General features: G+C 49.1%; 1 protein-coding gene across 1 annotated transcript in view; it reads right to left on the bottom strand.

The window, feature by feature from the left end:
* Nucleotides 1-892: 892 nt before the first annotated feature.
* Nucleotides 893-25,498, bottom strand: part of Tudor-SN (Staphylococcal nuclease domain-containing protein 1) — a 72,138-nt gene continuing 47,532 nt past the window's right edge. Inside the window, exons 15-17 of the mRNA XM_050191288.3 lie at nt 21,820-21,930; nt 4,328-4,576; nt 893-2,057 (exon numbers count right to left, since the gene is read on the bottom strand). Coding sequence (XP_050047245.1) covers nt 1,992-2,057; nt 4,328-4,576; nt 21,820-21,930 — 426 coding nt within the window. The 3' untranslated portion in view covers nt 893-1,991. The remainder of the gene's footprint in view (nt 2,058-4,327; nt 4,577-21,819; nt 21,931-25,498) is intronic.

Raw genomic sequence — 25,498 nt, 5'->3', positions numbered from 1 at the left:
AACAAATAAGCCATAGGTGGATTGGGGTGAAACCCACTTCCAGTTTTCTGCCAGAGTTTCTCGTTATTGCTCAAAAGTTCCCATAAGACATTCTTTTTCTTTTCATTGATTACGCTTCTCTCTTTTGAACATTTAGATACAAAGTAAATTATTAGGCACCATGCAAGCTGCCTTATCAGGTGTTTGGTATTGGAGGTTGCGTAATCTCGAGTTGCGGTGACCCGTTAGAGCGAGAAGCAGAAGCATTCGCTCCCTGCTGCCAGCGCTTTTCCCGATAGCGTTGTGCCGTGCGGGCAACGCTATGAACAGCGGGCGCGGAGTGCACGTGAACGCATGGCTGGGTTCTGGGTTCGCTTAATTCGTACAGACTATGTGAAGATATCATTGACGTGGCATGAAACTGTATCATTCGTCGCCGACTCCCAAATTTATCAAAATTAATTTTCGCATTCAAATTTACGTTTTTTGATTGCCCGACATTTCGGAAATTGTGCAGCGCCTTCCGTGCAAGAAAAATCGATTGGCGACTGTACTTATTCGCATAAAAGGTAGAATTTCAATATAACGAAATTTCAATAAAACGAAGCAAATTGCAGATTCTACCGGCTTCGTTATATCGAGGTTAAAGTATAACGAAATTTCTGGCGGAGCCTGGTGAGGTGCCCTTATAAGTGCTGCATGAGGCTAAATGTTAAATAAGAAAGCTACCTGTTGCACATAAGCATGTCAGATTCAAAGCCACACATCCCAAGTAATCCTTCCTTAAAAGTAAATTCTGTAAACCTTATTTCACTCACGACTGTATCACACCAGCTCCGGGTTGTAAACTTCTGCTTTAGCAGAAGACACAGAGTAACAAGAGAAAGAAAAAGAACATACCAATACTACAGCATCAAAGTCAACTCCTTTATTTAAAAAAAAAAATAAAGGAAAAGAGGGGGCAATGTTTCATTGTCAGGTATAAGTTCAACCAACGTATGAGAGAATGATAACAAGAGTAACATTACATTTAAAAAAGAAGAAACCACGAAAACAAAGAGACAAGATATCGCAATATAACCATCTGTACTGCCACAAGGCAGCCATTTCTTTAATGTCAAAAGACACTTTTTCGTTGCAGAGAATGCACCATACGAGGGTGGTTCTTTTCAAAGCATACTAAAACCGAGCAAGAGGAGCCATGGTTTTTACCAGACTGGTAGAAAAAAAAATGCTTGCTCGCATATTGGTGCTTCGTAGGTGGTTCGAGGAGGAAGCCCACGGGCAAATCAAAAGCCAGTGTTGACAAGGTTAAAGTTAAGAAGTCACTGCCACTTATGTCACACTTGCATGCATATATTACCCAAAACAGCACTCTGTTGAGTGACACTGTCTGGTACAGCCGGGACACCCAGCCGGCACTGTTGTATGCTTTGTGTCCAGGCCGTTTTATGAAATCCGCAATGATTGGGAGACCACCACGCACTCAACGATGCCATGAACGTGGTATTGATTACATCATCTCGAAGCCTTTTGCTCCACATAGTGTAAAGAGATGTAGTGAGAGCAAGACTATGGGTGGCGAGAGTTCTGTTCTGTGCTTAATTAACATTCCCAAGCTCTCTGTACAATGGGGTATAACACCTGGTACCTGGCACGCTGCCCGACAATTGAGTGACGCAAGGAAAAAAGAGAGAAAAAAACAAAGAAGAGCGAGACAGACACATGTCGAGCGTGGCGAGCAGTGCACCTCCCCTCCCGGGCGAGTGTTCTCGAGAGTCTTCACGATAAAATGAGGCGAGGAGGCTGCACCCCTCTCTCCCCCGTGCTTCAGCCGGAGCGCCCCGCCTCCGCCGCGACGGACCTCCTTGACAACGGGCAGAGAGCTGCTCCTCACTCCTCCATCACCAACAACAACCGAACCCCCTCTCCCACTCCCCAACCCGCCCACACCACGGGCCCGAGGTGTGTGCGCGCGAGGCAGAAGTTGACTTTGCGGCGACAGGTCCTCCTCAGCGGCCCCAGCCAAACTCCTTGGAGTCGTCCTCCGTTACGTCGCCGTAGCACCAGAGGTTCAGCTGCACATGGGGAGATGACAGGAACACGGTGAGCACAAGCATGCCCGGGTACATTTTTTTTAATTGCATCAGGACTGCCAACAGCCATTTTCTGGCAGCCAACATAGGCTGTTCGAGGGGTATTCAACACAGCGGAAAAACACAGCGGTTTGCTTGCACTCTCTTGCCTGTGCCAACTGAATTCATTTGCTAACACCGACGAATCACCCCCCCCCCCCCCCCCCAAACCTCCGCGTCACCCATCCAAACAAAACAGCAGTGGATGTACTTCCACACTGCGCGAAGTCACGCAGAGCTCGGAACAGATTTCTCCTTTGTCTGAATACCCCCCTCCAGTCTTGACACGCGGTACTGTATTACTCAGAACAATATTACGGCCATCTTGGCCCTCAAAAATTATTGCACTACTATAAGCAAACAAATAGGCAGCCTAGCATTCATTGGTGAACCATTTCAATCATGCATACAGGAGATGGTGGCAACTAGCAGTAGGCGCGGTATGCGTCGAAGCTTTCTTATGGACACAATTTCAACTGCACGTGCCAGCACTGTTAGTCCCATTTTTCTGAAAGTAAATGCTCACAAAAGGTTCCATCACCAAAAAAACGGTTCATCACAAAAGGTTCATCATATGTCATGCACACCAAACAGAACACACAAGGGGGCAGACAACAGCAGTCGCGTCATGACAGATCTAGAGCTCAGAGAACTTGTAGCGCAACCAATTATACGGTCAACGACCGATTTTTCAGATTCCATCGCAGCACCACCACGTATCCCATATAGCCAATGTATAACAATGTCTGACATTTGGGATGCTAAAATCGCTCACCATCCGATTTTCCGCACTTCCTGCCATGACCACAGGTCTAAAATGGCGTTAATCGAAGTCACCACTACTGCCATTTTGATTGGGTCGCAGCCTAACCATCGCTCTCGCACGCAGATCCGCAGGAAGCCATGGCCACCACAGCAATGCTAGGAGAAGCTGCTTCGACGTTTTCTACCATAGTTCCTGCTGTTCGCTGCAGTGTTTTTCATTGACAGAATTTGTCTCTGTCAGCAACGGCACCGACTCTGTGTTTGTCATCCTCACTGATGGCTTTGAAGCACGGAAAGCATGGATTAAGCATTGCACAATGCAGATTCTGAAGTCAGCTTTGCAGCAGCTCAGCTATGTTAAACGGTGAAGCATATGCATGCATTGCAGTAAGCACATACCAAGGTTGAAAAAATTATGCAGATCCCACGCACTGTGGGAATCGATGTAAGCGAAGCTTCCCGTGCTGGATGCTTTGATTGACGATAATTGCTGATGGTGCTGACGGCTAAAGGTTAATTTCTTCAATGTTTAGGCTAACACGAGAGTGTTAGTCTGTGAGCCGAAGCCAAGACAAACCGTCGCACGCCCGAGCGGATGCGCGAGCGGTCAGTAACTGCAAGCGTAAAAAAGCCGTGCCAACAGCCAAAGAAGCAAGAAAAAAAAAGAAAAAGAAATTCCTTTTATCGACATGGAGCGGCAGCACATTATGGGCAACAAATAGTTGAAAAATTGATGCGTTTTTCATGCATACAGATGGCGCCACAAATATACGGCATCAACCATTTGGGAGTTCATGGTGCTGCATATTTACGGCGTTGACCCTCAACAGGTTAATGCCAACAACAGAGCAGGGGTGTATCTAAAATGCTGAAGGCCTGGAAGTTAAACGTATTAGGTGTCCCGGTGCTCGTACTTTGACCAGAGACGGCACGGCACAAGTGCACTTCTAAATAAGGAACACATGTTATGTCCCCCGCAGCATTGGCGCCTTCACCGCTTGTTATGTTTGACCGCGTAACATGGCTGTAGTGCAGCAAAGCTTACTTTAAAAGGCAATACAACCATGTAAGTCAACAGCATGTTTTGGCAGTTTTCTCCTTTTTGTTCAGTTCAACCCGCAGGACAATTAGACCACATTCACTGATCCTGTCAGGATTTAATCAACGGAAGTCGACTGTACTGCCAAATAAATCGATGGTGTGTTTCGGCGTTCTTTCTGCGTCCCATTTAATTTGACCCACTTGATAATTCGATCAATCTCATTGGTCCCATAAGGGTCCTATTAACAGAAGTCGACTGTACTGATGCTTAGCAGTAGTACATAGACTGCACGAAAGATGTCCATTCACACAAAAGCACTGATATAAAAGGCAGGGGGGTTTCAACAACTCTGCACACACTGCGAATTCTGCCCGGGAAATGGTAACACGAGAGGACGGTGACCAACCCTCTTGGCCTTAGCCGAGTCCCTGGCCGCCGTGTACTCCTGGAGCAGCTCTTGGAGGTGCCGGTCGCGACGCTCCTCCAGCAAGACCCAGCCCTCCTGCAGCAGAGCCTTGCCGACGTCGTTGCCCGACGAGGTGAGCAGCGTGACGTACTCCTGGCCGCCCACACGGTACTCCACGTTCAGCTGCAGCTGCGGCTCGCCCGACACTTCCTCCTGGAACGCGTGCACTGCCTCCTGGGCCTGCTCGGGCTGCAAACAGCGCAGAAGGCAAACGGGTGCTGCCGTTCACAAACTGCCCCCTAGGCCACTCGGCCAATGGCATCGTTAGCACAACAGTGCACTGAACAATGTAAAAAAAAACACACAAACACACATAGAGCTTGGCGTTTTAGGATCTGCACAGATCACTTGTTCACAACGAGCCTGTCATTGCAAGAGTTGTTTTTACGAAACATGACAGCAAATGACGGCAGCCCTGACGGGATTTGGCGAGATCCGTGTGCTGTCGGAAGAGCTAGGAAGTGAACAGTTTGCTGAGCACTAAAGTAGGGGCTGTGCGATTCCTTCCGCTGCTGCCTGCCTCTAGCAAGGCCTGTGTTAGCATCCTCGTACCCACATCTCCAAGACTACGTTTCCTGTTCAGTCGCGACGTTGCAAAAGGGATTCTGTCATTTGACGAACACCCCTCAAGCTCGTAACTCGTTACACTTGGCTGACAAAAGTGGGACACAACCAACCCTCGCCGGCATGGCCTACGCATCTGACATCCCCAATGTTGTCCACATGTCAGTCGTGGCGGCTGCCTCTTCAACAGTTTAAAACCCTTTGAGTGGTCACATGCATGTCCCCAAGATCAAATTTTTTTTGTTGCAGATTTATTGCCAGAGCAATTTATTTCAAGAAAATGAAAAAAATTTTGAGGGGCCAATAGGATGACAAAACTTCTTTCAATGTGTACGTTATTATCATCGTTTATTGTAGAACAGATGAATCAACTAGCACACACATAAACAAACTTAATAAACTTCCAGATTATCTTTATGTTTTATGTAGGTTTCACACATCTGAAGCCAGTCTCCGGAAACATTCCATTTAATTTTTCACTTTTATCAGGTGCCTGGCCTCAGGGTGCGATCCTCGGAAAGGTGCCAGTGGAGCTGTCTCCAGGTGACATTTAAACCAATGAATAAAGGCCAGAATTCAAACTGGAAGTGGATCATCAAAGAAGAAGGCCCCAGGGATACGTGTTAATTGCAAAAGCAAGGCATGCTATGTGAGCGCCCACAAGCAAACTCGGCAGTATGCACCCTTCAGAAATGTGAAGCGAGTGAGAAGCTTGTCGTAATGAATTGCTTGATTCCAAGACAAGATTCTACGGTCGCCGACTAATAATTCGGACTCAACGGCGAGCACCAGAATGTCCAAATAATTGGGAGCCCGAAACACTGGATTCGCCAGAAAATAAGTGACTACTTCAGAAGTGGCCAAGAAAAGGCGTGCCACATTCCATACTCTGTTCTCGGCACAGTCGGAAATGGATCAAGTGCAAAGAACAAAACAGTGACAGCTGCGGCATTTCCAGACGCAGACAAGGCGGTGCTTGCGTGGCATTGTGAAAAGCTTGCGAACAAAGTGCCACTGTCTGGCAGAGTGCTTCAGCAAAAGGCACTGTACTTCACAAGCACGCTCGGGCACGGTAATCCTAAAGCAAGCCCTAGCTGGTTGAGCCGTTTACAAGCCAGCCACGACATAGTGGCCAAAGTCACTTCCGGGGAGGCAGCAGCCGTCAACCTTGTGGCAAGGTCGTCGTGGTGGCTGACCAACAAAGAAGTACTGGCCCAGTACAAGCCCTCAGATATTTACAACATTGATGAGACGGCCTTATTCTACGAAATGCTTCTGTCGAAGACCATGAACTTAAAGGGCCAGAAATGCCATGGCAGAAAACACAGCAAGCTGCACGTAACAATTTTGTTGTGTGCTAACATGGACGGCACAGACAACGACCACTGCTTGTAATTGGCAGAAGAAAGAAGCCCCACTGCTTCAAGGGAAATCTAAGGATGCCCATACAATACACCGCGAACCTGAAGGCATAGATGACCCTAGCCATATTTGGCGGCTGGCTCGAGGCCTTTGATGCGCACATGCGGAAGGCAGGCAGTTCGGTCTCCCGTTTTTCGAATAGCTGCAGTGCCCATCATGTTGATGACGTGGAGCTCAGAGACGTGCACTTGGCTTTCTTTTTTCCACCAAACTGCACTTCCAAGCTGCAGCCGCTCGATCAAGGTTTCATTCGTAGTATCAAGTGCGCCTAGAGAGAGAGGCTGATTCGGTGTCTGCTGCTCAACCTCCAGCTCAAGACTCCCACCGACGTGGACATGTTCATGGTGCTTGAGATGGTGGCCGCCGCATGGGTTGCGACGTGTCCAGCCGTGATAGCAAATTGTTTTAAACATGCTGGCTTCATTGCCATTTAGCAGCCATCACTCGCTGATCCAGCGGCACCGGAAGAAGATTTGCCCGAAGGTGCAGTCGATGACAGTGCCGCCATCGCTGACCGACGAATGAGGTTAACTCTGTACCACGGCCTGGAAGTTTGTTCCAGATGGCCTCAGCGTCGATGAATTCATTCACGCAGATGAACACGTTATTCTGCACAAAGAGATGACAGATGAGGCCATCTAAGTCATTTGTGAGAAGCGGAAAACGCCAATGACCACCAAAAACCAAATCAATGGAATATGACAAACCTGCAGGATGCGTTGACTGCCTTCGACACAACACATTCGTTTTTCAGTGAGCACGACAACGACTTGGTGATGAACCACTTTTTGCAGTGCGAATTCAGAGCTGTCAAATTGCTGCAAGGCAAGGAAAGGTAAGCTTACAGACTTTTGGCAATTAATTTTCTTTTTTTTTTTTTGCGAGCCGATTCCCTGCCTTTCTTGCCTCATTCTCATGTTAACGAAATTCGCAAAAGCGAAATTTTTTGCTTTCCTTGGCGATTTCGTGACGGTCGACGACTGACAATTCGGACTTAACGGGGAACGTGAATAAATAAGTTTGAACTATCGAATGTCCGAAAAAAACGAACGTATCCAAAAAAGATTATTTTATTTACGTTTTAAGGCCCCTGTGCAAGGAAGAAGTGGTCGATTCATTGCTGCATGCCCTTCCGCTCACGTGCAACCAAGTCCACCTGTATTCCTGCCAGTTTTGTGTTGTCTCTGTTCACTGATGCAAGGACTGCAAAGGCTCGAGTCAGATGCGCATGTGAAGGCTCCGCAACACACGGCACATCCTCATCATCCGAGTTAGAGTCGCAGTTTGACGGTGGGAGAACTTGCTAGTTGTTTCATCATCGTTCAGTTCGGCACACAACAACACTGCGATGTTGACGTCTGCAAAGTCTTCAAATGTAATGGGAGCAGGAATCGGCCCACCATAGCCAAGCAGGTCATTCATAATGTCTGCATTTGAGCTTGTTATGGTAGGCGGCAGTTCAGGCTCTTGAGTTGCCGAGCCGGGCTAATTCGGACTGCGACTGAAGACTCATTCGGAGTCCAACTGCGAGGGCAACGTTGGTGCCATTTGATGCGAAGTGTCGATAACTTCACGAGAAAGACTTCTTGGAGCCAGCAGAGGGCTCTCTGGAATGCATACTAAACAAACACTGTTCGAAAGGCAAATTCAACAAAGAGCAGGCCATGAGCGGTGGTGCCAAAATTGGATGTGAATATTGCGATGTTGATGCGACCTCACAATTCAGGCAAAGCCTCCAAGATTGGCATTTGCAGTTAAATCTGAGGTTCACTGCTGCGACCAAAGCAAGGCCTCAGAGATTGCCATATAGCCTGTAATCTCTGAGGCCATCTTTAATGTCTCGTCGTGGTTGCCAGAAGAGATAGTGTAGGCGGAACCGGCGTACGCTAGCTACAGCCACGGACGGAGTCAGAATAATCGAATGTAGAGCTGGCAGCTGTTCGAAATATCGGTCGCCTTTACACATGAAGTCTATGGGGCCATTGGTGGTGCCGCAAAGCTGTCCAAATTACGAAGCATGTACGAATTAGTACCAAGCATGTACGAATTACCAAGCATGTCCTGATTATTGAGCATATCCAGATTATCGGTGTCCGATTTATCAGCCGGCGGCTGTATTGCGGGTTTTGACTATATTTGCACACTCCTATTTATGATGCAAATGCAATGGAAATGATGTTTATGTTTCAATGAAGGTATATTTCAATGTGACAAGTGCACATTAAGTTTATTAGATCTAATGCACGTGTCTGTTGGTCTTTTGCACAGCGCATTACAGTCGCCGACCGATTATCCGGACCAAAAGATAGTTCGAAAAATCAAATAGTCTGAAAAACTCGTTGACCCCTCAAAATTAAATTTATTAGGCTTAGAACGGTCTTAAAAAATCTAATGCCCTGCCTGATACTACGCTTGGAGGCAATCTGATTTGCTTGGATCTGTGCAAAAGTGACGCCGTCTTCATATACAGTCTGACAAGAATGTCACCGCATTGGGGATAAAAGAAACGAGCTCTATTTCTTCGTACCACTTGGCTCTCGCGATAGCACACAAGGTGGTGCACACAAATGTGAAGCCGCACAAGCACACACAAAGATGCAACATCATCTCCGAGACACACCTGCTCTGTGGACACACCACGTGCAAATAGAAACCAAAACTTTCATATACCTGCATCACACGGCCACTTTCGATCCCGACTGACCCCGATCCGGATTGAAATTCTAAACCGCGATTGGTACCCTTCTGCAGATTGAGCAAAGAAGCCAATCGCGACCGAGAAGTTCGATTTGGATCGGGGTCAGTCGCGATCAAAAGAGCGCCGTGCGACACCTGTAGAGTGTTTTAGTTGAGCGTGTTTACGCTCCGCTTAGATGCTGAGCGGAGCAGAAGCACAAATGCACATGCACCGTCCGATTAGCCGTGAGCGGGCTAGCGGAGCGAGGAACACAGTCCGCTTAGAAGCTTGGATTGGATTGAAAAGATTGAAAAGATTGGATTGGATGCAGAAAGCAAGCTCGCTGGCTATCACGTAGCCGTAGTCGTAGCCGTAGCCGTACTACGTATCACGTAGTTCCCCAAGACGGCGCTTTATTTTTCACTGGATAAAATGGACCCCGGTAACGCATTACAAACGCATGTCTAGATACGTCATGGACAAATTATACAGTCAAACCCGGCTATATCGAACTCGCAAAAAAACGCCTATCAGTTCGATATAGAGCATAATTCGATATAAGCCTGCTAAATAATTGGATGTCATAAAAGCACATCCCATTTATAAAATCACTTTATTGACGAAACTAGCTTAGTTTCGCATAAATTAGTCCTGCATTTTCTTCTGCTTGGGCAATTTCGCTGCCTGCGACGCACGCACTGCCCCACGTTGTCTAAGGAGTCCGAGCAGCTGAGGCCGCAACCTTCCGCATTCGCGCAGAAGCACCGGACTAATGCGACTGCACCAATCACTTCGGAGGATGTGGGCAAAGGACCGTAGTTGCTTTCCTCAACGTGCCTACTTTCATTTGTGCTCGGTACGATGTCGGCGATGTAGTCTTCGTTTCGGTATCTACCGTCGTCGCGACACCATCATCTGTACTCACAAACTCGTCCACCGTTGATTCGAATGTCCCGGAAATTTTGACAGCTCGCCCCAAACTTCGGCAACACCGGCAACGGCTTCGTCGCATTCATCAGAATTTACAGTCATCACCGAGCACGCGGCAACCGGCACGTATGAAGAACGCCTCGTACACGGCCGTGCGTACGCGTCGGGCGCCATGGGCACCGGGTTGCGAGTCTGGCCACTTTAGCCCTAATCGTGCTGAGAGTGCTCCTCGGAATCTTGCACGCTGCGGGGATATCGCGTTCGACGCGATTTATGATTTCGATCTTCACGACGAAAGGCGAATTCTGCCGCTTCATCACGGCAACACTACGGGAGAAGGCCCACAAGGCGCAAACACGATAAACCAGAGAAGCAGCCAGACAACTCGCACTTTCGCCATCTTGCACGAAGAGCGCACAAGAGTCTCTGATTGGTTGTCTGAGCAAGCGCTGTAGGCGGGCCAGGATCATTTTTTGCTGGGGAGTGTCGATAGATAGTGATCTAAAGAAAGGAAGGACGCTTGATTCTGAAACCCGTGAGGGAGCATGGCGAAGCGTTGTCAGGGGAGAGGGAGTGGGAAGTGAAAGATGATAGAGAAAGAGGGAGGATAATAGACTTCACTATGCGCGACAGGGGGAGTGTCGACAGCTCGCCCGAACAGCCCGAGGCAGCGCGGTCACGGTAGGGAGAGCGGTTGGATGGAGCTGCGCCGCCGGGTTTCTCTGCTACCGCGAGGGAAAGCCAACTTCTGGGGGCACTTTTCCGCCGCTTGACGTTCGATATATCGGGAGTCACTGCAATATTTGTTCGATGTAAGCGTAATTCTTGCTATATATACTCATTGTAACTATACTGTGACCAGAAATTGTTCGATATATAGAATAATTCGATGTAAACGGGTTCGATATAGTCGGGTTCGACTGTATATATATTGACACGTGTACTTATATTTAATTGGCGACCACGTTTCGCCGCCTAACAAATGTTATCGAATAGTGCGGGACGCGTCTGCATGTATCCAAAGTTTCTGGAAAGTTATCGATGCTTCTATCCACTGTCTGTTGTCGCCGAACCTTGTGTTACCTGATTTCATCGCGCGACTCGAATGTTGTAGAACTTTGTGGAAGGCATGCGGGTCCCAACGATTAGTCTGGAACATTCGATGACTGCTGTATAAAAGCCGACGCACTTGACCCGCTGATCAGATTTCCGACGATCGGCGACCGTGTTCGCCGCTATCGTTGTGCTATAAGTGTAGCCTGTTTTTGTGGGCACAGGTTCGCCCAATAAAAGTTAGTTTTGTCTTTCACAGTATTTGCTACTGTGTTCTTCAACGTCACCACCATGTGACATCTGGTGGAGGTGCTTTTCGTTAATGTACCGGACGCCCCCGACAAGCCGTGATCCAAGCCCGGACCGCAAAGAGAACACCAACGTAGTCCCGGAGCATCGAGCAAGCCGCCGTCTTCAACAGCTGCCCCCGGAGCACGGACTTCTACCTGAGAAGACCAAGAAGATTGTGGACAAGGCAACCCCAATGGCAGCTTCAGCGTCCCCCATCGTGCTGCAGCAGCCCAGGGAACCTCCGCCGTTCCGCGGATCAACATTCGAGGACCCGGAAACCTGGCTCGAGACGTATGAGAGGGTCGCTACGTTTAACAGTTGGGACAGCGACGACAAGCTGCGGCATGTCTATTTCGCACTGCAAGACGCCGCCAGGACCTGGTTCGAGAATCGAGAAGCCACCTTAACGACGTGGGACCTGTTCCGAAGTGGCTTCTTGCAAACGTTTACAAGCGTCGTGCGAAAAGAGCGAGCCCAAGCACTACTAGAAACCAGAGTGCAGCTGCCAAACGAGATGATCGCGATCTTCACGGAGGAGATGGCCCGCCTTTTCAGGCACGCCGACCCGGAAATGTCAGAGGAGAAAAAAGTCCGCTTCCTGATGCGGGGCGTCAAGCAAGAACTTTTCACAGGACTTATTCGTAACCCACCGAAGACCGTAGCTGAGTTTTCTGCAGAAGCATCGACGATTTAGAAAACTCCGGAGATGCGCACCCGGCAATATAACTGCCAGAGGCTCACGCCACAGTACGCCATCCAAGGACTGGATTCCGGCGACCTTCAGGAGACCATCAGGGCCATTGTGCGCAAGGTCCTGCCTTCGTCGCAGCCCCAAGTGGCTTCGATCACCGACATCGTGAAAGAAGAGGTGCACCGATCGCTTGGAGTTCCCGAGCTGCAACCACAATTACCGCAGCCCCAGCCAGAAGCGATGACATACGTCGCCGTCGCACGCCGTCAAGGTCCCCCTCCGCGACCACGCCAGGGCCCTGCAACGACGCAATTCCGTCGTCCGCCGCCGCCAGCACGCCCACCCGTCGCCCAGCGCACCTACGCAAGGAAGACGGACATTTGGCGAGCCCCCTACCACCGCCCGCTCTGCTATCACTGCAGAGAAGCCGGCCATGTGTATCGCTGATGCCCATACCGGGAGATGGGACTGCGAGGTTTCGCCGTCAACGCTCCGCGCCCGCAGCAAGGTGAACGCCCTCGCGATATCGCCGACTACCTCGCCGCTACTCAGTGGAGCTCTCGACGACCGTCGCATTCACCATCACCAGGCCGCTACCTCTCGCCGCAGCGCCGACCATACACTGGCCCAGCCCGGGGCCGGTAAGCGAGCCCATATCCGGAAAACAAAAAGCAGCAACCGATGGAGGTACGGTTGCCGTTCGTCGAACTGACGAAGATCCTCCGCCGCCGAAGAAGAGGACAAAGAAACCATCTCGACGACCTAATGACGACACGCTGCCATCCCGACGAAATCAGGAAGCCAAGACTACACCGACGAAAGACGGCTTGACGACGCGACGTTCCAGCGTCAGTTCAACACGACGCAGCCGTGATCCGACGCCAAGACCCAACTGCCAGGCCCGACAAAGAACCACCAACCTCGACGTACCGTATTTACTCGCATAATGATCGCACTCGCGTAATGATCGCACCCCTGAATTTTGTCGTCAAAATTCGATTTTTTTTATTTCCCGTGTAATGATCGCACCCTGAACTTGCCGCAGCGATATGTCGTGTGCCAAGTTTAGCTAATAATGATCGCACTTACCATCTGTCGAATGCTACGCGAAGGACTCGTCTGCACGCACCAAACATTCTTAAGTAGATGCCTCATTTCATTACTTTCATCACTTTCCGCACTTCCATGGCTAAAAGACGTACAACCAAACTTGCCTTTATTATGGGTAGGCTTTATAATGGTTGTGGTTAACAAAAACAAAAAAGGCTCCTTTCGATTCTTTTCATCTGCACTCGTGAGCACGCAACAAATCACGCGTGGCAATCATAGTAGCCACGTTTACACTGATACGTTAAAAGTGTACCCTATTCATACGCTGACGCTTTTAACACAGCTAAGATATTCGCCTACCCTTAGCGGAAACGTGCCGTGTTAGGATAGTAGTGAAGACAGATGAAGCAGTTTCCGCAGCACGCCGGCCATGTGTTTCTATGTCACTGGCAGCTAAGCATGCCCATCTCTGTTTCTGTCCCCTCAAAGTGGACATGGCTACGTTATTGCCGCAAACTTGCCGATATTAACGATATTATTCATCACTGATACGGAAGAAACTGTTTCAATGCACGCAATGTACTCACGAGAAGAAAAAAAGAGACCGCGTTCGGCGCGTTCGGCTTGCTTTGCCGGCCGCCATTTTCGTTTTGGTGTCCCGCACCCGCATCCCGCAGCAAACGCAGGACGAAAAAAAAAAAATTTTTTCTCGCGGGAAATTTAACCCGCGTAATGATCGCACCCCTGAATTTGCGTCAATTTTTCTGACAAAAAAGTGCGATCATTATGCGAGTAAATACTATACTTCTCGACGGCCACGCAGTCACTGCCTTGGTCGACACAGGGGCCGATTACTCCGTAATGAGTGGACACATCGCCGCCCAGTTGAAGAAGGTTAAGACTGCATGGGAGGGCCCCCAAATTCGGACCGCTGGAGGACACCTGATTACGCCGACTGGAATCTGCACGGCATGAATTACTGTTCATGACCGGACTTACCCTGCCACTTTCGTTATCCTCCAACAATGTTCCCGCGACGTCATTCTCGGCATGGACTTCCTAAACCAACACGGCGCAGTCATCGACCTGAAGTCGAAGTCGATAACTCTGTCTGAAGATCAAGCGATACCGCCGGAGAGCTCTCGTAGTCACCATGCCTTAAGCGTGCTCGAAAGTCAAGTCAAGTCAGCATCCCGCCTCGCTGCAGCATTGTCATTTCGGTCGGCACCGAAACACCCGCTGACTTAGAAGGCGTCATCAAAGGCGACCAACGTCTACTGCTAGACCGTGAAATTTGCGTCGCAAGAGGGATCGCTCGACTGCATGGAGGGAAAACTGAAGTGTTGCTGACAAACTTCAGCCAAGAGTTCAAGCACATCAACAAGGGCACGACGATTGCGTACGTCAAGGAAATTCTGGAAACCAGTAATGCGTTTGTCCTCTCGGATTCCGCCACATCTACCTGGACGACGATGGTTCCCGAACCAGACTACAACATTAATCCAAGTCTCCCCGTGTTTAAGGGGGGAGGCTACACTTGAAATACAACTTTTTTATTTGTGGACAGATCTGAACGAAATTTTCACACTTTGTGTATTTTAATATGCAGATTCTAAAAATATAATTAATTTCGCCATAGGATAAGTAGTTTCTGTTATACTCTAAAAGCATTGTATAAGCTGGGTCCTTTGTTTGGAGGAAAATTAGCATCTACACAAAAAACCCTAACACAGTAATTTGAGTATAAAGACTATCAGAATGTTCAGGGAGTGCCATAAGGTATTAATGTTCTAGGCTAATCTGAGCAAGAGTTAGAGCTCATCAAAGTTGTGAGAAAAAAACGCCATCTTGACATGTCAAGCATGTGACCCATTTCAAAAACTTTTTGAGAAGAGTACTGCTTTGAAAAGGTGCATATTGCTTACTGCATACATTTCTCTTTCTGGCAAAAAAAAAAATTATGCTGATAGCTCAAATAGGACAGAAGCTATTTTACCTCCAAAATTGGAAGTCTGTCAGAATTGTTGTTTTGAGAAATCAAGGAAAAACATTCTGCAACATCTTTATTGAGAACATGCAAATAAAATCTCAAGGAAATTCACCAGGGGCATAATCTGGATGCATCCTATCTTTATGCCGCTTTTTGGCTAGCTTCCTTGCGCTCAAAGAGGCTTCTCGCTTCTTGCTGGAGTTAGCACTTCGATGGCAGTCTTTCTCCTTTGCTCGCTGAGATGCAGTGCCAGGAATATTCATTGAGTGTAGCTGCTGTAGAATTGCAGTGGACGCAATCAGGTTCCCAGTGTTGAAGCGTAGGACAGCTTCCCCAACAGCAGCTTGCACGGCAAAGAGAGATGCATGCTGTACCTCTGAGACACTCCAAATCACTGAGTGAAGGCTCTCATTCGAATTCTGTGTCTTGCCTCACTGGTATCTCTGGAGCAGGGATTTTTCAGATAGCCGCGTATATACAGGCAGCATTGCTTCTGCCACATGTTCTGGCAAGTTGTAGCGGTGCCTAGGTTCAGGCTCTCCCTTTGCTCTCGCAGCATTGTGACGACAGAACATTGTCAGAACACTGCCGAGTGCCCGTACTCCTTGGCGGGGTCCTTGAAAGCATCACCACTATCTAGCCGCACCAGGGACACAGCACGAGTGCAAGGAACTCTTGTACAACGGATAAATCCACGATTGCAAATTCAGTTCCGCTGTCGTTGACGTCCTCTCTCGTGTCGACACCCAGCAGCGTGAACTTTCGTTCCATTGCTGACTGCGACGCCAGGCACGTTTTCCGGCGCTCGCTGCGGGCTCGCTACTTTCTTCAGTCGTGAAGGAAACGGTGCCTGCACGATCTGTGCCAACACGCGTGGCGTGGGCGGACGAAGTGTTGACGCTAGACGTGCCGGTTTGCAGCTCGGAACTCGATCGGGTAGAATATCCAGGCAGACCAGCAACCGGCAACTCGGCGAGTATGACAGGCCTAGCCGCCTTCCGTCGCGCATTCCACAGCCGCTTGACGCGTAGTAGCCTTGAGACGACGATCTTTTCCAGCCATCCGAGCACCTTATCAAACGTCGTCGCGAAGCAAGCGGCTGAACAAACGTAGACAGCGGCGCGATGAAACCAGAGATAAACAAACGTAGCGAAACGCGAGAGCGGTCGAGCGCGCGCCAAAGAGCGCCGGACCAATAGGAGCGAGGCACGCGGGGGGTGTGCGAGCTTTGGCCAATCGGCGGCACGGACGCATCCTTCAGAAAAGACGCGATAGCGTCGGTTTCCCTTCACCGACGCCATTTTGAACGGGCGCAAAATGCGCACAAAGAAAACAGCTTCAAAACAAGCGCAAGATGGCGGCCATCGGCCACCGCGTTCGCAAATGGCGACGACGCGAAGTTTGAACATTTTTGACCAGATTTTGCTGATTTCGCGTTCACCCTGGCCCTTTTATGCGCGATTTTTTATTATTTTCCGATTAAATTTAGCTTCTAGATTTCGCGGAGGGATTCTTGAATGTATAAACGTAGCGAAAATGCACTTTTCCGAAAATCGACTTTTTTGTGATTTTTTGCCGTTTCAAGACCCGCGTCCCCCCTTAAGCAACAGCAGCTCAGAAGTCTGCTCCGAAGATACAAAGGCTGCTTTTCGACGTCATCGAGGATTCGACAAACACCAGTCGCCAAGCATCGCATAATCACCGAGGAGTGCGCTCGACCACTACGCCAGAGCCATTACCGAGTTTCGCCGCGAGAACGTGCAGCTATAAGAGAACAAGTCGACGAAATGCTGCGCAACGACATCATCCAGCCGTCGAAAAGCCCGTGGGCATCCCCTGTTGTCCTGGTAAAAAAAAAGGACGGAACCCTACATTTCTGCGTCGATTATCGTCGTCTGAACAAGATCACGAAGAAGGACATATACCCCCTCCCACGAATAGACGACGCATTGGATCGGCTCTGCAACGCTAAATACTTCTCGTCGATGGACCTCAAGTCTGGCTATTGGCAAATAGAAGTCGATGAAAGAGATCGCGAAAAGACGGCCTTCATCACCCCAGACGGCCTCTACGAGTTCAAGGTTATGCCATTCGGACTGTGCTCGGCGCCTGCAACGTTCCAGCGCGTCATGGACACGGTGTTAGCAGGGCTGAAGTGGCAGACCTGTCTCGTTTATTTGGATGACGTCGTCGTCTTCGCTGGAAATTTCGACGATCACCTCAGGCGGCTCGCGACAGTACTAGAGGCCATCAAGTCGTCAGAGCTTACTCTGAAGCCGGAGAAATGCTGCTTCGCTTACGATGGGCTTCTGTTCCTAGGCCACGTAATCAGCAAATCTGGTGTCCGTCCAGACCCGCAAAAGACAGCTGCCATCGCACAGTTCCCACAACCCATCAACAAGAAGGCAGTGCGTAGATTCCTTGGCATGTGTGCCTACTACAGGCGCTTTGTCAAGAACTTCTCACGCATCGCCGAGCCTTTGACACGTCTAACTAAATGTGATGTTGAGTTCTAGTGGGAAACGCCGCAGGCCGACGCATTTGAAGAACTCAAACGACGCATGCAGTCGCCGCCGGTACTTGCGCACTTCGACGAGTACGCCGATACAGAAATCCATACTGACGCAGTAGCCTAGGCCTCGGTGCCGTTCTAGTCAAGAGAAGAAACGGAGTCGAACAGGTGATAGCTTACGCTAGCCGGTCGCTGTCAAAAGCGGAAGGCAACTATTCTACGACCGAAAAGGAATGCCTCGCCATCGTTTGAGCTACAGCTAAATTTCGCCCTTATCTTTATGGCAGGCCATTCAAAGTCGTCAGTGACCATCACGCGTTGTGTTGGCTAGCGAATATAAAGGATCCTTCAGGACGACTGGCGCGGTGGAGCCTCAGACTAAAAGAATACGACATCACTGTAACCTACAAGTCCGAACGAAAACACTCCGATGCCGATTGCCTATCACGCGCACCCATTGACCCGCCGCCGAAAGATGACGAGAATGACGACGCCTTCCTTGGAATTATAAGCGTGGAAGACTTCGCTGAACAGCAACGGGCAGACCCGCAGCTAAAAGGCCTCATCGAGTATTTAGAAGGGCACACCAACGTTGCCCCCAGGGCATTTAAGCGCGGATTACCTTCCTTCACGCTTGAAAACAATCTACTCGTGAAGAAGAACTTCTCACCAGTCCACGCCAATTACCTTCTTGTTGTCCCGTCAGGACTTCGTACAGAAGTATTGCATGCCCTACATGACGATCCGACCGCTGGACACCTCGGATTTTCCCGGACACTATCGAGGATACAAGAAAAGTATTATTGGCCGCGCCTGACCGCCGACGTCGCCCGTTATGTCAGAACATGCCGAGACTGTCAGCGACGCAAGACACCGCCGACAAGGCCAGCCGGATTACTACAGCCAATCGAGCCTCCTTGCCGACCATTCCAGCAGATCGGGATGGACTTGCTGGGACCCTTTCCGACGTCAATAACCGGAAATAAGTGGATCGTCGTGGCGACGGACTACCTCACCCGTTTTGCTGAAACAAAAGCATTGCCGAAAGGTAGCGCAGCCGAAGTGGCGAAATTCTTTGTCGAAAACATCCTGCTGCGACATGGAGCCCCAGAAGTCCTCATCACCGACAGCGGAACGGCCTTTACAGCGGGGCTCACCCAAGCCATTCTGAAATACAGTCAGACAAGGCACAGGAGGACAACGGCCTACCACCCGCAGAAGAATGGTCTTACGGAGCGGCTGAATACGACCCTCGCCGACATGCTAGCGATGTACGTCGACGTCGAACACAAGACCTGGGATGCCGTCCTGCCGTACGTAACATTCGCTTACAACACGGCGGTGCAAGAAACAACACACATCACGCCATTCAAGCTGGTCTACGGCAGGAACCCGACGACGACGCTCGACACCATGCTGCCGCACGTCACTGAAGTGGAGAACCTTGACGTCGCTACCTACCTTTAGCGCGCCGAAGAAGCCCGACAGCTCGCCCGCCTGCGGATCAAGAACCAGCAGAGGACCGACAGCCGACACCACAACCTCCGACGACGCTTCGTCGAGTACCAGCCCGGTGACCGTGTTTGGGTGTGGACCCCGATACGCCGACGAGGACTCAGTGAAAAACTACTGCGGCGATATTTCGGACCCTACAAGGTCATCCGACGTATTATTGGCGCACTGGAGTATGAGGTCGTGCCAGACGGCATTTCGCATTCACAGCGCCACCGCACAAGATCTGAAGTGGTCCACGTGGTGCGTCTTGAACCCTTTTACGGACGCTGACGAACTTCCTTATTTTGTTGTTTTCTTTGCTAGGAGTGCTTTTCTTTTATTACTTTCATTTGTTTGCAGCATCGGGTCGATGCTTTTTAAGAGGGGGGTATTGACACGTGTACTTATATTTAACGGGCGACCATGTTTCGCCGCCTAACAAATGTTATCGCACAGCGCGGGACGCGTCTGCATGTATCCGAAGTTTCTGGAAAGTTATCGATGCTTCTATCCGCTGTCTGTTGTCGCCAAACCTTGTGTTATCTGATTTCATCGCGTGACTCGAATGTTGTAGAACTTTGTGGAAGGCATGCGGGTCCCAACGAATGGTCTGGAACATTCGATGACTGCTGTATAAAAGCCGACGCACTTGACCCGCTGATCAGATTTTCGACGATCGCCGACCGTGTTCGCCGCTATCGTTGTGCTATAAGTGTAGCCTGGTTTTGTGGGCACAGGTTCGCCCAATAAAAGTTAGTTTTGTCTGTCACAGTATTTGCTTTGCTACTGTGTTCTTCAACGTCACCACCACGTGACAATATATATATATATATATATATACGTTTTACTATATAAAAGTGATCAATGGCGTTTTTCCTTCATTACCCTAAATTTGGCCAGAGCGCGCTGCAACTACGAAAGAGGTCAGCTCCGCTCTGCTAAACGTATAACTAAAACGTGAAAATCGCCTGCCGCTCCGCTTTGGTTTAGCAGGGCAACTCGGAGCAGAGCGTGCCATAAACACGCTCAACTAAAACACTCTTGTATCAGATTATACGACGTCGCCGAGGGACACTCGATACACACACAATGTACACAAAGCAACTGAAACTTTAAAAAAATAATGTGTCCTATATTAAGCGATTATGATGATAGTGCTGACCAAAATAAAGCAGGAAACAAGAAAAAGTACTGTCCCTTCGAGCGTTTTGTCAGCCAAGGAAGAACGAGCATAGCCTCCGAAACTGGAGGATTTCTTGCTCTTTCTATTGCAAGCGTGCGCCTCCCTATCTTGGAGGCTATAGAGTGAGCCACTGGAAGCCAAGCCAGCAGAAAATCCAACATGGCGGCCATCAATACAGTGGAACCCCGTTCATACGTTTTTCACCGGACCGGGCGAAAAAAACGTAACAGCCGGGAAAACGCAACAGTGAGGAAAGCTCCGAAAATGAATGAAAAAAGTGCAGCTTCAACTATAGACAACTTATTTCCACAGAGTGCGCTTAGGACTTAAAAAAGTCCAGAATGGTGGCTTGCCGTTTCTTTCGCTCGCTATAAATCGCCACACGTTTCTCAATACCCTGGAAGGCCGCATTGCTGTCAGCGTCGCTGTGAGGTGCGACGTACCTGCGGAGGAGGTCGAACAGAGCCGCGACGGCTTCTCCAAAGCTAAGATTTGGCAACTCCCCGGCATCATGCGGCTCGTGCTCCTTGTCGTCACCGCGCCACGGCAATGGCAACGGACGAACGAATATACGCGGGAAATTTTGCCCTCTTTGGCGTAATCATGCTAACGTGCTAACGATTGTTTAGTATTGATGCGGAGCGCGCGCGTCCGAGCAGCCCGGTTGCGCGCAGCGCGGCGTGGGAGAAACGTAAACACGAGAGGAGAACAGGCCCGATAGGCGGAGCAACGCCACGAGCAATGCCAACTTCCGGTTTCACTTTAGCTTCACAAAGAGTGACGTCAGGGCCTCTCCCGAGTTTCCTTTCTCCGTGAGTCGACCCGTCCAACAACCAAGCGGTGACCGTAATCACAGTGATGATAGTAAGATCATTTTTCACGAATGGCCACTTAGTGGCGGCCTCATGCGGCCTCTCGAACTGGCGTGCGGCTTCTTGCAGCCAGTTCCATAGCCAAGCGCGGCCAAGCCCAGCCAAAACTCGTCAAAAGCCAAAATGGCGGTTGGAGCGCGTTGTCTACTTTAGCCCAGGCGGGTTTGGGGTGCTAAGTTGCGACGTATCATGCGGGAACGTTTTCACAGCTACAACGTAACAGCGGGGTTCCTTATACATTGGATCCTATGGGAGCTATGCCGGGACCGGATGAAAACGACGTAGCAGCCGGGAAAACGCAGCAGTGAGGAACGTAACAGCGGGGTTCTACTGTATCCGGTAGCCTGGCTCGGAACGAGTGATTTAGTCTGGAAAATTGAACATTGGGGCCTAAATTCATTCGAAAAATCGGTTGTGAGAATGCATTAGCTCTATGGGTACCTTGACAGTGCACTTTTAAGTCTGGAATATCCATCAAGTGCGAATTTTTGGAGACCGAAAAATCCGTCGGCGACTGCATTACCACCATTCACAGGACAGCTCTTTCCCATAACACATTGCATGCATGCATGTTTGTTGGTCTCATGTTCTGCATTGGGTGTGCTACACCTAAGAGCCATAGCATAACGTGGCTTTATCAATGAGTAGCTGTGTCGTCTGCACCTACACCTTGTGCGTCTGGAACAATGGGCAGACCACTCACGTCTTTTGGCAGGGCCACCAGAGCCAGGGTGTATTCCCTTGCAGCTGGCGGGACGTCTCGAATGCCGAGGGAAGGCAAGGACGCCAGGGATGAGGGATCCACCGTGTCTCTCTGCACATAAGAACCCGACAAGCATCGCCGAATGACATATTCTGCCATAACATAAATTTATATATGTATAGCGGTTTATCTTGAAGTTTCTTAGGCATTATGCCACGACACATGCATTTGTGTCCGTGCGTGCTATTTACTGCTAGTACTTACCACTTCTCTGTAATATTTCTTTACGTGTCACACTTACACTGTTATACGCTATGTTTTACTTTTATTTTCGACGTTTCCATGTCTCATATGGCAATCAGCGATTTTATATTCGGCGGTACTTTCCTTTAGTGGTTTCTAAGTCACTCTTTTAGCTCACACAATAACTAGTGCTTTCTTACTTCTAAATTGTTTGTTCTTTAAATTGCTGATTGCTGCCAACATCTTGTAATAATTATATTGTTACATGGGTTCTGTTCAAGCTACTATACATGATCTAATGCTACTAATTGCATAATTTTATATCTCTATCTGATAAATTGTACAGTAAAACTTCATTAAACCATAGCCGCTTAAAGAGCAGTTTCATTTTAAAAGTAGTAAAGTCAGATCCTCAACGCAGCGGCCATTGAACATAATGCATTCTATATCCACATAAAACCATACCAGCTTATTGCTTACGTATCAGTCAACACATAGTGTTTCCACTTCTTGTTGTGCAATCACGGTGGGAGGTTGGCCCGGCACAACGAGTCTCAGAGATCAGTATGGCCTTCAAGCGCAAACACAGAGGGTGCTTGGAAGAGTGAATGCACATCAAGGGAAATTTCAAATGCATCAAATGGTTCAGACAAATTTTATAAAGGCGTAGGGGACAGCTGCAGTTAATCATTCGCACCCCAATTTATGTGAAGAGTCTCCTATTAAGAGAGCTATGAACGATTACAAATTACCCTCCTCCATAGCCATGCATTTTCTCCTCACTGCCGAGTGATCGGGGCTAAGCTCTGCCTTCCCTAGCTATGCGCCATGATGGCACGTCGTGTCGCCTACTTCCGGTTCTCTAGGAGCGAGCGCGCGAGGCCTCTCCAACCTCTCCGCCAGCCGCTTGGCAGTCTACCCAAAGCGAGAGCTATCAGAGCAGCGTGCATTGCAAGCATTCCGTCAAAGTGACGTGTCCAGTATTCCGGTAACCACAGGTGAGCTGGACATTTCGACTTATGGGTGAAGGCTTAAACTCAAGCTGATAAAGAAGCTTTAGCGTAGACGTGTGTGAGCGGCCTGATCGGTCTGCACGATCCAGCCATCTGGTGGCGCAGAACTTAACTAGCCAAACAAAGAGCTAACATTGCTCTAAGCAAGTGGAAAAAATTTGAACATTTACAAAAACAATGTGTTCATGATTATGCTCCTGCGAAAAATTTACACCAGCAGCAAAGCAGAATACACTTCGATACTGCTACTGTGTTTGGTTGAGCTCTGTACCACCAGGTGGCTTGAATCTAACGTGCACTTTTTTTTCCGATAAAACGGGTCCGAAAATTGTGTGCACGTTAGAATCAAGAACGACCCTAAATCTGCGTTACCATATCGCCATCGGCATTTCAAAATGGCTGCCTCGTGTATGCCTCAAGCCTAGCTACCGTAGCTTCCTCCATGTGCCGTAGTACATGTGCTTAGGTTAGTCGACCATCCGACTTCCCGTTTTCTGCGTTTGCTCTATCAGCATAGAAGTGCCGACTGCAAAGATACGCCGAGCTCATCATGATGCCGCGATTAAAAGGAAAGTGGTCGTGCGTGTGGAGACAGACAGAAATCGGGCCACATCACGGGCACTTGGAGTTCCCGAAACTTGTGTGCGGGACTGGCACGAACAAGAGAGCCGTTCTACTCTGGCGGTGGCGGCTGCATACGGCGAGACTCTTATCTTGAAAGTGATCTGAGATGGAGACAGTCTACACATCTAGGTGCATCGCTGTGTTGTTCTTTAGGCTGCATTGAAGCGAGAGGCTGCATAAAGATCACTTCACTCATTCCTGCTACCGCACTTCCTCACTCCAGTGTTATGAAAGCGAGTTTCCGCTGTCAATGAGTGATGAGTGTTCATGTTTGCATGTGCGCGCGTGACCCACACCATGCTCGTCAATTTAGTTACTAAGCTAAAGTTAAAAATTTTATTTGGCTGATAAAACTGCTATCCTTACTTTTCGTATAGCTATATACTAATTTGCTATCGCAATCGATGCTTCGGCTTTGGGGCGAAACTGCGACCTTTTTTATTCATTGCAACTTTAGTGCATTGGGAGTAACTCTTCCTTTTTCCAAATGAGAGAAAGGTGTATTTCTGTATGAAAGAATGAGGTGCGCGATAATGTAAAGGACTGTCCTTTTTTAGGTCATGGCAAACGGGTGTGCGTTATAATCGAAGGCACATCACAATCGAGTAAATACGGTAAGTGAGTTTGAAGCTGCTGTCGCTGCTGCTAGGCCATTGCAGCATCAAACGAAAACAACACACTTTTGTCACATGAAGTGAATAAATACTGCATGTTTCTTGCCCTTTCATCGCACTCTCTCGGAGCTTCGCTTTTAACAGGTAAGTGGGCAATCTCACGCTACTTCAGTTCACCAGTACTAACGTTTAGTACAGTCAAACCTCGATATATCGAATTATTGCCTATATCGAACAATTTCTATATCAGCTGAAAAATCGCACGCATTTAAAATTTTTTTTGTTTTTCGAACTGGGTCGGACGTAACATGGATATATCAAACTCCACCACCCCAGACTAGGTGTGCTCTATTGAGAGGCGGTGAGCTATCCCACAACACCCTCGAAGATAGCGGTGGCGCAATGGGCGTTCCCGACTGCTGTGCTCTAAGCTGCATACATCGATTGCGCCAAGGGCGCCATTTGAACGTAGCAGCCTACGCACGTGGCGGCTTGGCTAGTTCGACAACGTCAAATGATGCATTGCATTTACCACACTGAATCCTCCTCAGTGCCATGTTCTGTGCCTGCTGCACCTCGCAAGGACTGGCACTTTGCGTTCACAATGCCGCACAACAGCGCGTGCTCACTGGGCTTACTCACAGACGCCTTGGCAAACGCCACTTAATACTTTGTTATTGACAGTGTTTCAAAATATTTCGATTCACGGACATGGAGATTGTAGCAGAAGTAGCAGCCAAATGAAGATACTGCCGAGGTTGATCCCGCAAGCGCTGATATTGCCCCGCTCCCGACTTCAACTGAGGCTGTAGCTGCTTTGGCCCTTCTACGCCGCTACTGCAGCGCAATAGAAGGCACCGGCCTATCGCTTGTGGATTGTTTAGACTAAGTTGAGAACTCCATGTTTAAGCATGCGGCTGCCAATAAGAAGCAGGCTACACTGCTGCAGTACTTTCAGCCAAATAAATAAACACTTTGCGTGAAGCTTCAAGTGAGTATTTAGTGTGCCGTAATTGGGGTGCAATTGGGGATCATTGTTCGGAGTGCACGTTCGGTTGAGCAGCGTGCGATTGCCCTAGGCAGCGCCGACTTCACATAGCGGACGAAGTTGGCGAGGCCTAGGCCAACGCCTACTATAGAGCTGTTGCCTAGGCTAATTGTGTGTGGCGCAATCAACCGCGCACT

This window comes from Dermacentor andersoni, chromosome 10 (assembly GCF_023375885.2).
Source record: "Dermacentor andersoni chromosome 10, qqDerAnde1_hic_scaffold, whole genome shotgun sequence".
NCBI classification, from domain to species: domain Eukaryota; kingdom Metazoa; phylum Arthropoda; class Arachnida; order Ixodida; family Ixodidae; genus Dermacentor; species Dermacentor andersoni.
This window is presented reverse-complemented; position numbering and strand designations above follow the sequence as displayed.